The sequence below is a fragment of the Drosophila subobscura genome, chromosome A (assembly GCF_008121235.1).
Source record: "Drosophila subobscura isolate 14011-0131.10 chromosome A, UCBerk_Dsub_1.0, whole genome shotgun sequence".
NCBI lineage: Eukaryota > Metazoa > Arthropoda > Insecta > Diptera > Drosophilidae > Drosophila > Drosophila subobscura.
Window position 1 is genome coordinate 15,474,586 of NC_048530.1, and position 14,982 is coordinate 15,489,567.

Consider the following 14,982-nt stretch of genomic DNA (forward strand, 5'->3'; position numbering starts at 1 on the left):
TTTCCTTGAAGGCTCTCCCACTGCCATGTCTCACCTGTTCATTTCATTGCTGGCTGCGCCTCCTCCTCCGCCTCCCACTCCCACACCCACACCATTGCCATTGCAGCGCTGTTCCCGCTTCTCGGGACTCAAATAAATGACTGTGGCACCCGAATTGTCGCTGGCATTGGAGCTGCTGTTGTTGTGGCCGCCGCTGTTGCTGCCGCTGCTGTTGCTATGGCTGTGATTGTGACTTTGGCTCTGTCCCTGGTCCAGTATGTCGCTGGAGCTGGCCGAGCGCTGAATCTTTCTGCCCACCAGCAGCGTTATGGTGCCCGGATGCTTGCCCGGCGTATTCACCATCGCACGCCGCAGCGTCTCCATGGCCTCGGCATTGTTCTGGCCGCGCAGCGACACTCCATTGACGCTCAGCAGCTGATCGTTCATCCGCAGACGTCCATCACGTGACGCAGCACCGCCATGGATAACGCTCTTCACGAATATGCCCAAGTCTCCGTCATGTTTCATCAGTCCAGTGCCGCTGCCGCTGCCACTGCCGCTGCCGCTGCCACTCGAGCTGGAGGCATTCAGATTGGAGCATGTCTTGCCCTTTACGCTCACCCCCAGGCCAGCCTTCTCTGTGTCGTGCACGGGAATGTGCAGCGTGAGCTCCTCGCGTGTATTCCAGCTGTTGCTGCTCGGCGGCAGGCTGTCCTGTGGGGTGCACAAGGAAACATTCGGCAATCAGAATGGGAATTGCAAATGGCATTTATCAATTTTTCAACTTACATTTGAGGCTGCCGACTCGCTGCCCGCATCGATGAAATGCTGAGATTCGTTGAGGAGCTGCTGCTGCTGCAGTTGCTGCTGCTGGAACAGCGAACGGGCGCTGCTTGATTTCTGCACCTGAATGGTTGCCGCAGGTGCCGCGGTAGCTGCCACAGAGACCAAAGCGGGCGCCTTTTCTGCCTGTGCCGCTGCTGCTGCCGCTGCTGCTGCTGCCTGATCTGTCTGCTCGGCCAACTCCTGCTGACGTGAGACAACTATGCGGACGGTGGCGCCCGCCTGCATGCCCCTGAGTATGGCCACCACATCGGTTTGGGTCTTGCCCGTCATCGGTGTGCCATCGACCTCGAGCAGCCGATCGCCGGGCTTGAGGCGACCATCCTCAATGGCCGCACCGCGTGGCAGTATATTCTTGATGTAAATGGGACAGTGGCCGCCGGCGGGATTGTCGCGCGTCGTCACCGAGAAGCCCAGGCCGTTGGGTCCCTTCTTGAGTAGAATTTCGATTTTGCGGCCCAGCTTGCGGGTGTTGGCCACCTGCAGCGAGGTGCCCACGGGCGCGGCGTGCGGCTTGCGTGTGGGCGAAACGGTGGCCACTTCGACCATTTCGGCCACCTTGGAGTCGCGACGCTGCTGGCGCTGCTGCTGGTCGCCGCGCAGGACGCGCACCCGCAGCTCGGAGCACTCGAGGGCGCGTCGAAGGTGCTCCTGGACCTGCGACTCGCTGAGGCCGATCAGCTTGATGCCGTTGATCTCGAGGATGCGATCCTCGCGCCGCAGTCGACCGCGTTCGGCGCGACTGCCGGGCTCCACGTGCTGGACAAGGAGTCCGCCGCCGTGCTCCTTGTCCGGCATGGCCGTGAGGCCCAGCGGACTGCCGTACTCGTTGATGATCAGCAGCATCTCGCCGTCTTTCTCGCGTATCGACTCGTACGCCTGCCCCAGCGGCTCCTTCCGCTTGCTCTCCCGCGGCAGGGACTTGCTCGAGTAGGCGCTGTTCGGCAGCGACGACTGCAGCGAGGACTGTCCCGAGTTCAGCTCGGAACGATGGCTGGAATGGTGATTCTGATTCTGGTTCTGGTGCTGGTTCTGATGCTGCAGCTTCTCGGCCGCCTCCATCCACTTGTAGCCGTTGCCATCGCCCAGGAACTGCATGGACAGGCGGCCGGACCGAGCGAATGGCTGATGAGCGGCCGCTGGCGGCTGCTGCTGTTGCAGCAAGAGCTGCTCCTTGAGCTGCTGCTGGCTGGCGACATCATCCTCCTCCTCCCATTGCGGCGACAGCTGCCCACCGGCCTTGTCGATCAGCAGACGCTCGGGCGAGTCGCCGCCCGCGTAGTGTGGAGCCGCCGCCGACCAACGCTTGTTGCTGCCCTCCGCCTTGAGCGAGGCCAGCAGATTGGGATCGCTGCTGCGGCGCACCATCAGGCCAACGCCCAGGCCGGCCATCGGGCCCGAGGTGGTGCTCGTCACCTCAATGTGGGGCGTGGACAGGTCCCGTGTGGGTGCCTCTGTGTTTGTGGGATCGCGAAAGATGTCCGGCGAGCCGGTGCCCACCGATGAGCTGCCAGAGGCACCGTCACCGCCGCCCTGCGCCACACCCGGATCTGGTCCGGGATCTTCAAAGTGTGCGAGTATCTGTTCCCGATCATCGGCCACATCACGCACACAATCATCCGGATCCAGGATGCCGGATTGCGTCTGCAGATGCGTCACCGTCACCCATGAGTCCGGCTGTAAAGCAAAAAGAACATTTTGGAATTAGTTTAGATTCGAATTTTGGACAAATCACTTCGGAGCAGCGTCTGTGGCTGTGTCTTTGGCTGGCAATTGAAGGGAATGAAAGGCAACCCATGGCATAGGCTCAGCTCGGAGCTGCTGCTTCAGTTCGGTTCGGTTCAGTTCAGCTTTTGCAACCATTTCCCCATCAAGATCAGAGAGCAAGCTGCAGGTTGCCCAACATGCAGACAGACAGTTGAATGGCTAGGCACAGGCTCCATCTTTCATTCTTTCATTCATTCATTCATTCCATGCGTTTCCGCATCAACAGACTGTGATCTGTTCCAGCGGCCCACGCGGTTTCAACTTGAACTCCCTACTCGAAACGACACTCGAAACGGGACGACCTCCGCGGCCCAAATTGCAATCAGCGGCACTGTGTTCCATTCCATTCCATTCCATACCGACGTGTGCGTGGTTCGTGTGCAGCTCGCTTTTGGCATTCCAATGGATGCCACAACAAATGCCAAATGCCGAATGCCGAAAAAAGCAGAAACAAAAACAAAAACAAAAGGAATTGCATCATGCCATGGAAACCAGTCAAAAGCGTTGGTGGTGAACAGAGAGACGGAGAGACTGGCGGCTCTGTCGCTGTCTCTCTGGCAGCAAAGCAGAGCAGCGGCAGAGCGTCTCCGCCTCCTCCTCCTACCCCCGCGCTAAACTGAAGAACTGGAACGTCAACTTGGCGCAATCATTTTAAGCTATTTCTATTGTTTTTATTGTTTCTCTCTCTCTCTCTCTCTTTTTACTTTTAGTTTTTTATTTTATTTCGCGTTTCGCGTTTCTGTTTTAATTTTCTTCTTTTGGGTTTTTGTTGGTCGGTTGCTGGTTGCTCGTTTTGTGGGTCAAAGAGCGCGCTCAAACATTCTATCGATTTTGTTTTTTTGGGGAGTTCAAGTTTCGCGACAGCAACAGGAATGCAGTTTGCAAATGCCTGCGCTACAATGGGTCAAAAAAGGATCACATTTTGGTGATAGAATCAACCAGAATCTACGTGGTTACACTTGATCGCTTTTTTTGTGGCAAAAATCAATGGAAAAAGCAGCGCAATTTCTTGTTCATATATGAAAGAAAATAATTTCACAGAGGTTGCAAAAAAGAGAACAGAAAGTGCTACGAAATGATGAGCCCGAACTTGGAGGTTTTTTGTTTATATTATTTTAAAAATACTTTACGTTTTAGAACTAAATCTTACTTTTGGTCAAACTACAATCGTACAATAAGCTTTCATTTCAAAAATAAATAAAGTCTCTAACGTGCAGCAGGGCTTATGAGCTTCTTGGGATATATTTGGGGTAAGATTCCCAAGATTTATATCAAAGAAATTCCAGCCTTAATTCGAGCTGCTCTCAGCTGCACATAATACTTCCATCTCAATCATCGCGTTTCTTGTGGCTTCTCTTTTAAGCTTCGCTTTTTTTAATCACTTTCTTAGCCAATGGGACCCACTGCCACTAACATCCGCGCGCGCTGATTATAATTCTTGATGTGGTCATTTGTCACTAAAAATTATGAGCCAATGATCACACCGTAAGAGGACAGACAGATAGCCGGACAATCGTCACGTTCTCATATATCAGTCGAAAGATTGAAAACATAATGTGGGCGTGGCATGGCTAACAAGTGGCACTGCCGCCGTCGCCCCTCAACTCAAGCGTGTGGGACGCGATGCGACGCGTCGCGACGCAACGCGACGGATCTGCATCTGGCATAAGCAGATGACAATGATGATCTGATCATCATCATCTGATACATATTTGATATGGAGAGAGGAGGGGACGGGAGACATGTTATCTTTACCTTCACACACGAATAGGCCGACGGCGATGGTGGTCGCTTGGGCAGGGTGAGGGAGTAGGACTTGTGCAGGTGACCGTGCGGTATGCCCTCGTGCTTGGCCGCCACCTTGTAGGTGTGTCGCCAGCCGAAGAGTCCGCCCAATTTATTGGCCAACGCCGGGCACTTGGGCGGAACGTCAAACATGCTTCAAGTCTTCAATGTCCACTGCCACTGGCACTCCGTTTCGATTCGATTTGCGTCGCTTCGATCTTTCGTTTATCTTTGGTTTACTTTTGCTCGTTTTTGTTTCGAATTTTGGTTTTAGCACACTTTTAATTGTTTATTTTCGTTGTTTCTTAATCGCTGTCGGTTAGTTTTTGTTATTGTTTTAGTTTTTGTCACAAATTCGCGTTCGATTCTCACAATTGGTTCGTTTCTACTGATGTCATGACGTTGTAGGATGAATGATTTGGGCTGCATTGAAAGAGGAACTTTTCACCGTTGGGTTTCCCTGCAAAGGTGTCGAACAAACTTCGTTATGAATCACTCCCTCTCACTTGCTCTGTCTCTGTCGCTGTCTCTATCTTTCTTTTTAGTCACTCTTTTGTGTCGCTTATCGTTTGTTGTTGACTTTTTCTTATCGATGATGCAATGCCAAGAGAGTCGCTTATCAATTTCGACTGCTTACGCCGCCCGCTCTGCTCTTTCCGCTCCAAGGCAAATGCAGTCGCACACACGGAAACTTCTGCCACCAAGAACACGGCATTGGGATGTCAGTCAGCAAAAGCACTTTATCAGCACATTTTGTCTCTCTGTCTGTCTCTGTGTTTTTCTCTTGCATTGTTTGAATTCCAGTCGCAGTTGCTGCAGGGGCTTAGATATCGAGATCATTTCTCTCTTCATCTTTTTTCCTTCAATACAATGAAAAGAATTCCACAAAAAACAAACAATCCTCATTGCCGAACTAACGCATCGTCGCCCATGGCTGCAGCAGCATTTTTCCCGAATCTACTCGACACGCACAAGCGAATTTTGCCAAAGAGAATGCCCTAGAATAAGCAGAAACCATCAAAAACCAACAAAATTAGGAACAACAATTAAAGAATCGCTGGGAAGAATATGTGAAGCATATTCTGATTAAGTTATCTTAAAGCCAATAGACAAGACACGTCAATGCCACACAAATACTTGCAGCAACAAGTGAATGGTCTGATCTGTGCTGTCCAGTCCAGTGTAATCAACAGTTATGCACACATGCAGAAAGATATGTTCTACGGAAAAGGCATTTGCAATTTGGTGCACTATTTTCATAATCTCGGCATGAATAGGCAACCGGTTCAGTGGTTCTAGAACCTTTAACACTCCATAAGCCAACTGCACTTTTGCTGGTGATTATTCCGGCTTGCTACACGCTCGTTGCATGGCCACAAAACAAAAATGTATGTACAATATTTTGATTGAATTTTTATTTTATTTTTTTGTTTGCATAAAATTACAAGAGATATGTCGGGTGCATGTCGGTGGCATGTGGCATATGTTTGCATGTACCCTTACAGAAGGAGAGTGAATATGACTATGGGACATGCCCCTGCTTCCCTGGCTGCCCAAGAATATTCAAGAACAAAGTAAATTATTACCAAAAACAAACAGAATGCAATTTCAAAACCATTTTGAAGTGAAATGGTGACCACTTTAGCTGTTGCAGTGTGTAGCCACTTCGTTGTCGCCTCCAAATGTAACTCTCAAGTTGATTTTTATAAAATTAAAACGAAATATGCTTTGCAGAGTAGAGTGGAGTGTGCGAGTGGTGCGAGTGTACACAGATGTAAATCAACTGACAAACGTACACAGAAAGGCAGTTACAGCAGCACAAGTGGCAGACAGGCAGACAGGCAGCCAGGCAGCCAGGCAGGCAACAAAGCTGAACTCATTTCGCACAAAAAGTTTTCATTTGATTATGCACCTGAGCGACGACGACGCCTGCCCGTGTGAGCAGTGCACAGAGCTACAGTACCTGTAGACACACCTGTAATAAACATACAACGTTCAGGGGAAGTGGGGGCTGGAGTGGTTTCGAGGCAACAACAATAGGCAGACAATTTTGAAGCGCCAGCAAACCGCTGAGGCATGACAACAAGCGACAGAGCAAGCAGTCAGCGAGGGAGCGAGGGAGAGAGCAAGCGGACGAGCGTCGACCATCCCGAACGCAATCCAAATCCCCTTCAGAGCCACACGGACAGACACTGACTGAGAGACGAGAAGCGAGTGCGATTTATTTACTAGAGACTCAAGACTCTCCCACAAGATAGCAGCAACGAAAATAAAAAGAGAGCAGAAAATGTACACCCAAAAAATGGTGCAAATAAAACAGAAATAAACAATTTTTAAGGGCAGTTCAATATTTGATTAAGCCGAAAATAACATTCACATATGGAACGAAGTTAATTTCTAGGTGGAAACAAGTGGATGTCAGGAATAATCGAATAAACATGGAAATGATAGAATCCACACATTTTGAAGGTCAATCCAAAGGCAAAAGAGAGCGAAAAACGGTGTAGAGCGATGCAGAGAGAGTGGAAAAAAGTGCAACAGCACGAGGCATTAATTGATTGATTGATTCATTCATTCATTCATTCATTCACTTATAACACTAATTAGTGGCGTATACAGGGAGGCTCAATGGAATTCCTTTGTGGCAATAATTGTGGAATATTGTGGAATTAAATGAAATGAGAAATGACAAATGCTTCCTTGCATTGAAATTACCCTACGAAAACTGTTTCTAAATCCAAATCCAAGCAGCTATCGTAGCCTATCGCATGCATATTAATCGCATTTAATGCGAGGAGCAGCCAGCCCCAGCCCCAGCCCCGATCTTTTTGGACAAAAATTAATTAAAAAACCGCCACACACACAGATACACACTGCGGAAGAAAAGTACTCGTAAATTAGCATAAAATGGGATCCCATATGAAAAGAGCTTTTCGAGAGACACGCCCCCCCAAAACGATGCTGCCAGACCTAGGAGTACGAGTAGGAATAGAAGGAGATGGAGATGGAGATGGAGAAGGAGAAGGAGGAGGAGATGTAGTTGGAGATTCCTTTGTGGTGTGCCCTGGGAGCTGCTTTTCCCCGCTTTCCGACACACAGCGGAGGTTGGCCATAATTTGCAATCAGGCGGCCTTTAACAACCCACGAGATGCCGTGAGGTTCCAATAGGAGGGGGAAGAGGGACAGAGAGAAAGGGAGCGAGGAATGCGACTAGTGCCACAAACGTGCCACAGAAATGTGCATACAGCATGCGCAGGGTGGAATGGTGGAAAGAAAGGCCAAATTACATGTTGCATGCCACGGACGGAGTGTGGCAAAAGGAGAAACATTGCATGGAGCGGGCAGAGCCGCCTACAATGTGCAACAATCTCCGCCGCTGTTGGGCTAGTGGGGCGGGGGAGGAGGCGTGGTACATTGTTGATTTGAAAAACATTATTGTTAGACGGCAACAAGCACAAAAGATGGCCGTGCGCGCCTGCGCGGATAACGTACAAAATGCGCATAAAAGAAATTCTAAGAAAATCAAAATAAAATAAATTTTAAAAAAAATGAAATAATAAATAAAATGTATTGACGGAATTAGTTCACGGACAGGTTCACAGGTGAGTGGAACTATGACTTCGCTTACTAAGTTCCCATAAGCAAGCGGCCCATCGCTAAAAACGTAACTAAAAACTACTCAAATCATCCAGAAAGAAATCGTTTAAGTTCGGAGCAAATTCTTGGAATATTTTTCACTTAAAGCAACATCTGCTGCTGAATCCTTAACAAAACAAAACAAAAAACCCCTAAAAAATCGTTTAATTTTGCATCTAATGAGAAAAAACCCGCATAATGTCCGTAGACTGTAAAACATAAAATATAAAAGAAAAGGTTAATCAAATATGTATCCACGAAACTTGCGTGTGCACAACATTGCTCCGTCTCTACCTCTCTTTCTCTATCGGTAGACACGCGTCTGAGGGCAACCGTGAGAAGTGAAAGGAGAGAGGCATTCGGCATTCGAAAAATCTATACCCGCCTCCTCGCTCTTTTTCCCCAACCCCATGGCAGTTGTTTTTTTTGCATGTGATTAACGTTAACGCAAAGAAGGTGGAAAATAAGAGCATGCCAACAATTTACACAAATAATTAGCAACTAATTGAACAAACAGCAGCAGCAGCAGCAGCAGCAGCAGTAGGAACAACAACCATTGATAATGTCTGTTTTTGGCCAATGAAATGTTGATCTTTGTCTGTGGAATCAGCTGCAAAAAACACGTTGAGTGTGCGTGGGGGGAGGACAGAAGCTAAGGGCAACAGATGGTCAACAAGAGATACATAGAGAAAAAAGAAAACAGCCGGCAGCCGCAGCCGCAGCCGCAGCAGAATGTCGGTGGAAAACCAAAGTGAAAATGCAGTCACAGATGCAGAGCCATTTAAGGCTATTAATGTCAATTGGAACGCTTTCTAATGTCCAATAATCGAGTGTTTCGAGTCATCATCCGAGTGTCGAGTGTCTAGATGTGTGTGCCTGTCGCCTTTTATCCTCCTTGCCCACTCCCACAACAATCACGTTAAGCACTTTAATTATTATCAATGCGATGGATAAACGATTCGATGCCGATATCTATTGCATAGATATGGGAGGGGAATCAGCGCTTTACGTGCAGGTAAATGTCATTAGAGAAGTTTCCCATATGTGTGGATGGGCGCTGAACAATGGGACTGGCGAAGACTCTCTGTACAAAATCGAGCAAATATTTCACAAGAGCACAAAAAAAAAAGAGAAAATCCAATAAAAAGTGCTTAAGCGACTCACTGCACCGTGCCCCTGCCCCAGCCCCTGTCAACTGCTGCAATAATCGTAGTTCCATTCCAGGTTGATGGCCAAAGAAAGCCCTCCCCACATAATTACACAAAACACACCGCTTTCATGTAGACCTTTAACACCCATCAAAGGCAGCAAATGAAACGAACTTGCCACCCAACCCAAGCAACAACAAACGCCACCGTGCCACCTTGCCACCACACCGCAGCTCTACTTGCGGCTCATCAACTTTTGCTTTTGTTTTTTGTTCTGCCTGCAATCTGGCTTTGTTTTTCTCTTGGCTTTTTGGCTAATTATCGTACGGTTGTTCTACTCGGAGTAGTTCTCTTCGAGCTGTAATTACGCACAAAGCAAAGGAGTTTGGGAAGCATTGGAGAAGCATTGGCAAACAGTTTTTTGGCTATTGGGAGAACAGTTTGAAGCTGCTGAGTACTCGTAATATGTACAAATGTATATCTATTTTCTTTTATTTACTTTCTTTAGCTCCCCCTGATTGAGTCTCACGCATATCTGTAAGCTCTAACTGCACTTGACAGCTTCTTGACAAATTATGGGGAAACGAGGGCGGGCAGGGCAAACTTTTTGCCGACATTTGGACTCGCTCTCTCCCCCCGCTCCCTCAGCGACTCTTTTCAATTGTTTACTTAATGTTTGTTGGCTTTTGCTTTTCCTTCTGCGTTTGTTACGTATTCCAAAAATTAATTGCTGCCGCCAGAGGGGAGAAAAACTTTCTCATCTTTTCCCCCGATCATCGCGGAGCTGTGGAGAGCTCGTAAACTGCACTTATTGTATGTACACTGTACACTGTACGGAGGCCACTGTGGCGCACGCAAAGTGAATACAATGAATCAAGCAGTGAATGAATACACTCTGAGTACTCTAGTCATTACGAGCTGATTATATGTATATCTACTTATACCCTGCCAAAGACAATATCAATTGTAGGATAAGTAACAAATATTTTTGTGCAATTTCTTGAGCCTTCAAATGGATGCTACAGTCTGATTTGAGCAACATGTTCCTCCGGAGAGGCAGTAACCAGAGAATAAACTATTTCCAACGAATTAAAGACCCTGCCCAAACGAAAGATCTCTGCATCTCTGCAAGAGTATCTGCAAGTTTCGGCTGCCAGAGCATTCGTTTCCGTTTTTTCTTTCGTAATTGCCAAAAAAAAAGCAACAAAAGGAGGAGGACAGGGGAGGCCGCAAGCCGGAAAGCCCAAAAACTAAACCGGTTTGCGTCTTGACAGCCAAAAAGTTGATTGAACCTCAATCAAAGCCACGATGCACGGGGAGGGTGCGCAGGGCACGAGCAGAGGCAGGCTTTTTTCGGTGAATGAGTTGTGGTGATTGAGTAACACAGATTTTTAATTGATTTAAACGGCCATTGAGCTTAATTGCACGTGAAATGCGTGCAGGGAGACAGCGAAAGAGGAGAGAGAGAGAGAGAGAGTGGGAGAGTGGGAGATCCCTTGCAGAAGTTTTGGCGGAAAAGTAAAAGCCAGAGAGAGACAGGGCCAAATGGGAGCTGCTCTGGTGGGTTAATGTTTCGGAACTAACAGAGATCTCCAGGGTACCTTCATGTACCAATCTGAATGGGTCAGGTGGGAGGTGAAGATTTCAAAAGAGATGCAGTGAGAGAGTGAGTGAGAGAGCTTGCAACACGTGCGCTGCCGCCGCACAACGCAGCGCAACTTCAACGCATTCGTTTCGTATTCGCATTCGCATTCGTTTCAGGTCAATTGAGTTCACTGTCACTTTCACTCACTGTCCAGCACTGCCCCGCACTGTCCGCTGGCTCTGCCCGTCTTGTCTGGTCTTTGCCTTCTGTGTGCGCGGAAAACAAGTTTACAGCAGCAGCAGCAGCAGCAGCAGGTTGATGGGTGGGTTGGGGGGAGGGCTGGCTACTTTGGTGACACTTTGAGGTGCACGAGATTGCGGTTGTTTAGCCAACGACTAAGGAGAGCAACAGACTGAGAGAGACAGAAAAAGGGAAGAATAATCGTCGTTTGAGACAAGCCGGCATTTAACTGTTCATTTCGTTTGGTTTTTTCTGTATTTGTTTCGTTTCTGTTTTTATTTTGGTATTGGTTTTTTTGTTGATAATGATCGTACCATGGATTTATTGGTATTTATGCTTTGTTTCTCTCTATTTCTCCCTGCGACTCGGTCTCTCGTTTGAAAGAAGAGGAAAATGGCAGTTTCCAATAAATTTTCCTGTTTCATTTTCACATTTTTTTCTTAAAATTATTTGTATTTTATTTTTGCAGGTCCGAATGGTACCCACATTAATTCAGTTAGTATTCATATCACATTCGCAGGAAATTAAACCTAATCCGCTTTACCGATTGCGGCCTTCAGATAGGGCGGAAAAACCACAAGCGACAACGCCCGACCCCACCCACAAATACCAATCAAAATAAAAAGAAAATACTAACAAAAACACACTCGTGCCTGGCTGACTGCTGGTGCAAATATTTTATCAAATTTAGACACAAACAAAGCGTAACCGTAGCCGCAGACCGCAACCGTAACCAGAAAGCTATTTTATCTGCAAAGGACGATAAGATTAAAGTCAACAACGGGCGACGGGCGAAAATAAACAGAGAACCGAGCACGGAGCAGAGAGAAATCTCAGCCAAAATTAGAGAAAAATAACGATAGGACACCCCACTAGGTCACAGCGAGCAACAGATCGATGGCAAAATATGCGAGTGAAGGCCAACAACAGCGTAGAGAGAGCGCAGAGAGCTGCAAATGCCAGAACAAGAACCGCGCCAAAGAGACTGCTTCCACTTCAGCTTAACAGCTTCAGGTGCAACTGGTAGAGCAGCCCCCTCTGGTTCTGGTTCTGTTTCTGTTTCTGGTTCTGTTTCTGGTTCAGGGGGTGCTGGCTTGCGTGTTGCATGTTGCATTCCTTTCAAGTGAAAGTCGCCGACGTCGACAGCAGAATCAAGGCTGACATGACGGAGGAGGCTTAAGAATTGGGTACCAGAGCTACATGGGGGAAAACATAGGGAAAACCTCTATGAAACTCGCACCTACAAATAAATAGGACATGAAAATTACAGCGGAGATCCAAGGGCGATTTAAGATGGCTTTCAGATGCTTCTAATAGATGCACCGCGAAGATCAAAGTTAAAAAAATAATCACTTTGCCTAGGTAGAGAATGTTCCAATCAATCAATTCCCCTTCCCTTTTCCCAGCCATGGCAGATACATACCTAGCCCCTCCCTTCTTATCTAGGATCCCGCCCCCGTCCATGGTAACAGGAAACCCAAATGGATTTATTAGCTGCAGGGCTGCGACTCTTAATTAGAAGGGACAGAGACAGGCACCAGAAGATAAGTCAGATATAAATGCAACAACAATTCTTCTTCTACTTCTTGTGGGTTACTCCTTCTCCTTTCTCGACTCTATTCCTCATTCTTCCCTCTTTGCCAGAGCTGTGGGAATAAGTCTGTCTCTCCCTCTCCGCCTGTGTGTGTGTGCCTGTCAAGACATTTCCTGCAGCAGAAGCAGCAGCAACAGCAGGTCCGCGTCGGCGTCGGCGTCGTCATGGGAAACTAAGCAGCAAACGCAGCAAAACAAAAAGAAGCAACAGCGCATAGAATCACCCCTAACAAAAACAATGAAAAATACAGGCAGAGACAGAGAGAAGAACAGCAACAAGTGTTTGCCTCTCACATGCAAATACAAACAAATAAAAATTGGCCCTGGCGTTATCTGCAATTTAATCTGCATAGAACACGCACACCACCACCACCGTGTGCGTGTGTGCACTCTCTTTTGTTCTCTCATTCAGAAGAGTGACCATAAAACTGTTAAAGCAATGCATTTCCTTGACCGCAGCCTTGACAGCCAAAAACGAAATCACACAAGAAAACACATTCTTGGCACCAACAAAAAAAAACAACAAACGATGCACATTTGTACATAGTACCAAAAAAACAAATGACAACAACAAACGCGCACTTTTCTTGGCATGACAGAAAATTTCTACATAAGTTGTGTATTTTCTTTTTCGCTTATTCGTTTAGTTTGAATTTCAGAAATCCAACCGTTAAAACCAAAGAATTGCATAAACGTGCAACGGGCCACGAACACGGACAAGCGACGCTGCGGCCGACCGACGACGTCGCATGGCGGGCTTTTGAAATGAACTGTAAATCCCACACAGTGAGAGCAGAGTCGAGCCAGCAAGCGCCCGAGCGCGCTACCATGATGGAATTATACGAGGTGGTCTCGTCGGCAAAAAGTAGTCAACAATCAATGCTGTTTATAAAGGCGAGTAGGAGGGTTCTGCCTAGTAAGTGTGAGTAAAACGGCAATAGAGTGTGCTGATCAACCCTAAGATTGCATGGGGCTTATAGAAAAGAAAGAGAGTGGAATGATTTCCCAACAAGTTACTACTTAAAGGTAGTGGTTTGCTTTAGTAGATTTTTAATTTCTAATTTTTTTGCTGCAAAATTTGAATAGCAATTGTTTCCTGCGCCGTCAACAAGCATGCACGCACTGAAAAATAATTGACCGAAGGCCGACGGTTCGGCAAGCGACGAGACCACCTTGTTTAATTTCTTCATGCGCGCTACAACAACGCAACGATCGCAGTCGACAGGTGGGTGAAAGAGAGAGAGACAAGCAGCAAGCAGCAGAGTCGAGGAAGTTACTCTCCGGCTCAGGCAAGTGGCTCTCAAACTGGGCAAGTGACCAACAACAAACGATAGCAACAACAACAGCATATGGGCAGCGCAGAAACAGAACTTTTTCAAGCGGAACGCAAACTTAAAAGCGCAAAAAAAAACAGCAGAAGCGGCAGAAGTAGCAGGAAAAGGGGATGGGGATGGGATGCAACCAATGCAAAAACAATTGCAACAACAAACAGAAAACAGCTGGCAGCAATAAAAAGCGCCACGAAACATGGATACCCTCTCTACTAAAGCGAAGGCAAATAATAATTATAAACTGCCAAGTGAAATAAATACAAATTGCACATCAGATAAATCTGATTTTTGTGGATTTATGTAGTGAAACGAATCGAATATATGAACCAATTATTCTGCCCTGGTTGTGTATATTTTTCCATTCATTTCCGGCATGTACAAATCGCATCACTGCTGTGTATACCCTTCACATTCTTCACTACCATAGAATGCAAATTTATGTTGAGTGGCACAGAAGGAGGAGCTGAAGAAGGAAGAAGAATAGCAAAATCGACGACAGGACGTCGTCGCTGCCATTGTTGTTGCTTGTTTCTGTTGTTGTTGTTGCTATTGTGGGCTGTGGTTGTTTTTGCTGATTGTTGCTGGAAGTGTACTTTGCTAGGAAAAAATGCCAAGAACGATTGACGACGACGACGCAAGGCGGAGACGGTGCTGATAATGATAATGACGATGGTAATCATCATCATTAACAGTTTCCTTTTTCCCAACAATGGGATTGGCCGGCCTTCCTAGTGCATTCTGGCAATAGTTGATGTTGTTGTTGCTTATTGGTCAGTTGTTTTTTTGTGTGCGCGCAGAAAATTCTCTCCGCAATGAAATTAAACGAACTGGAAAGCGCTTCCTTTTCCAGCAGCAGAGCGAAAAAAAAAAGAAAATACAAAGTAAAACTCCACAATGCTCTGGCACAGCATAATTAATGAGAGAAAACCAACCAGCAACAATAGCAACAACAACCATAGAGTATGCAACAATTTGTGACTATAGTTGTGGCACTCTATTTATTGTATTTGTTGATCACTCGGAGAGAGAGAGAAAGAGAGAGACAGCTCGTGGCGAGAGATGAGCGAGGCAGCAA

The 14,982-nt window shown here is 47.0% G+C and overlaps 1 protein-coding gene across 9 annotated transcripts in view; it reads right to left on the minus strand.

Moving 5' to 3' along the window:
* The window catches only part of LOC117899419 (partitioning defective 3 homolog), a 38,988-nt gene that overhangs the window by 7,160 nt on the left and 16,846 nt on the right, over window positions 1-14,982 (minus strand). For 2 of the 9 annotated variants that reach the window (XM_034809471.1, XM_034809439.1), the window contains exons 1-3: window positions 4,345-4,592; window positions 769-2,499; window positions 35-693 (exon numbers count right to left, since the gene is read on the minus strand). In XM_034809471.1, coding sequence (XP_034665362.1) covers window positions 35-693; window positions 769-2,499; window positions 4,345-4,527 — 2,573 coding nt within the window. In that variant the 5' untranslated portion in view covers window positions 4,528-4,592. Of the gene's footprint in view, window positions 1-34; window positions 694-768; window positions 2,500-4,344; window positions 4,601-14,982 lie in introns of those variants that run through there. The other 7 variants (XM_034809423.1, XM_034809455.1, XM_034809413.1 and 4 more) reach the window with 6 other exon arrangements.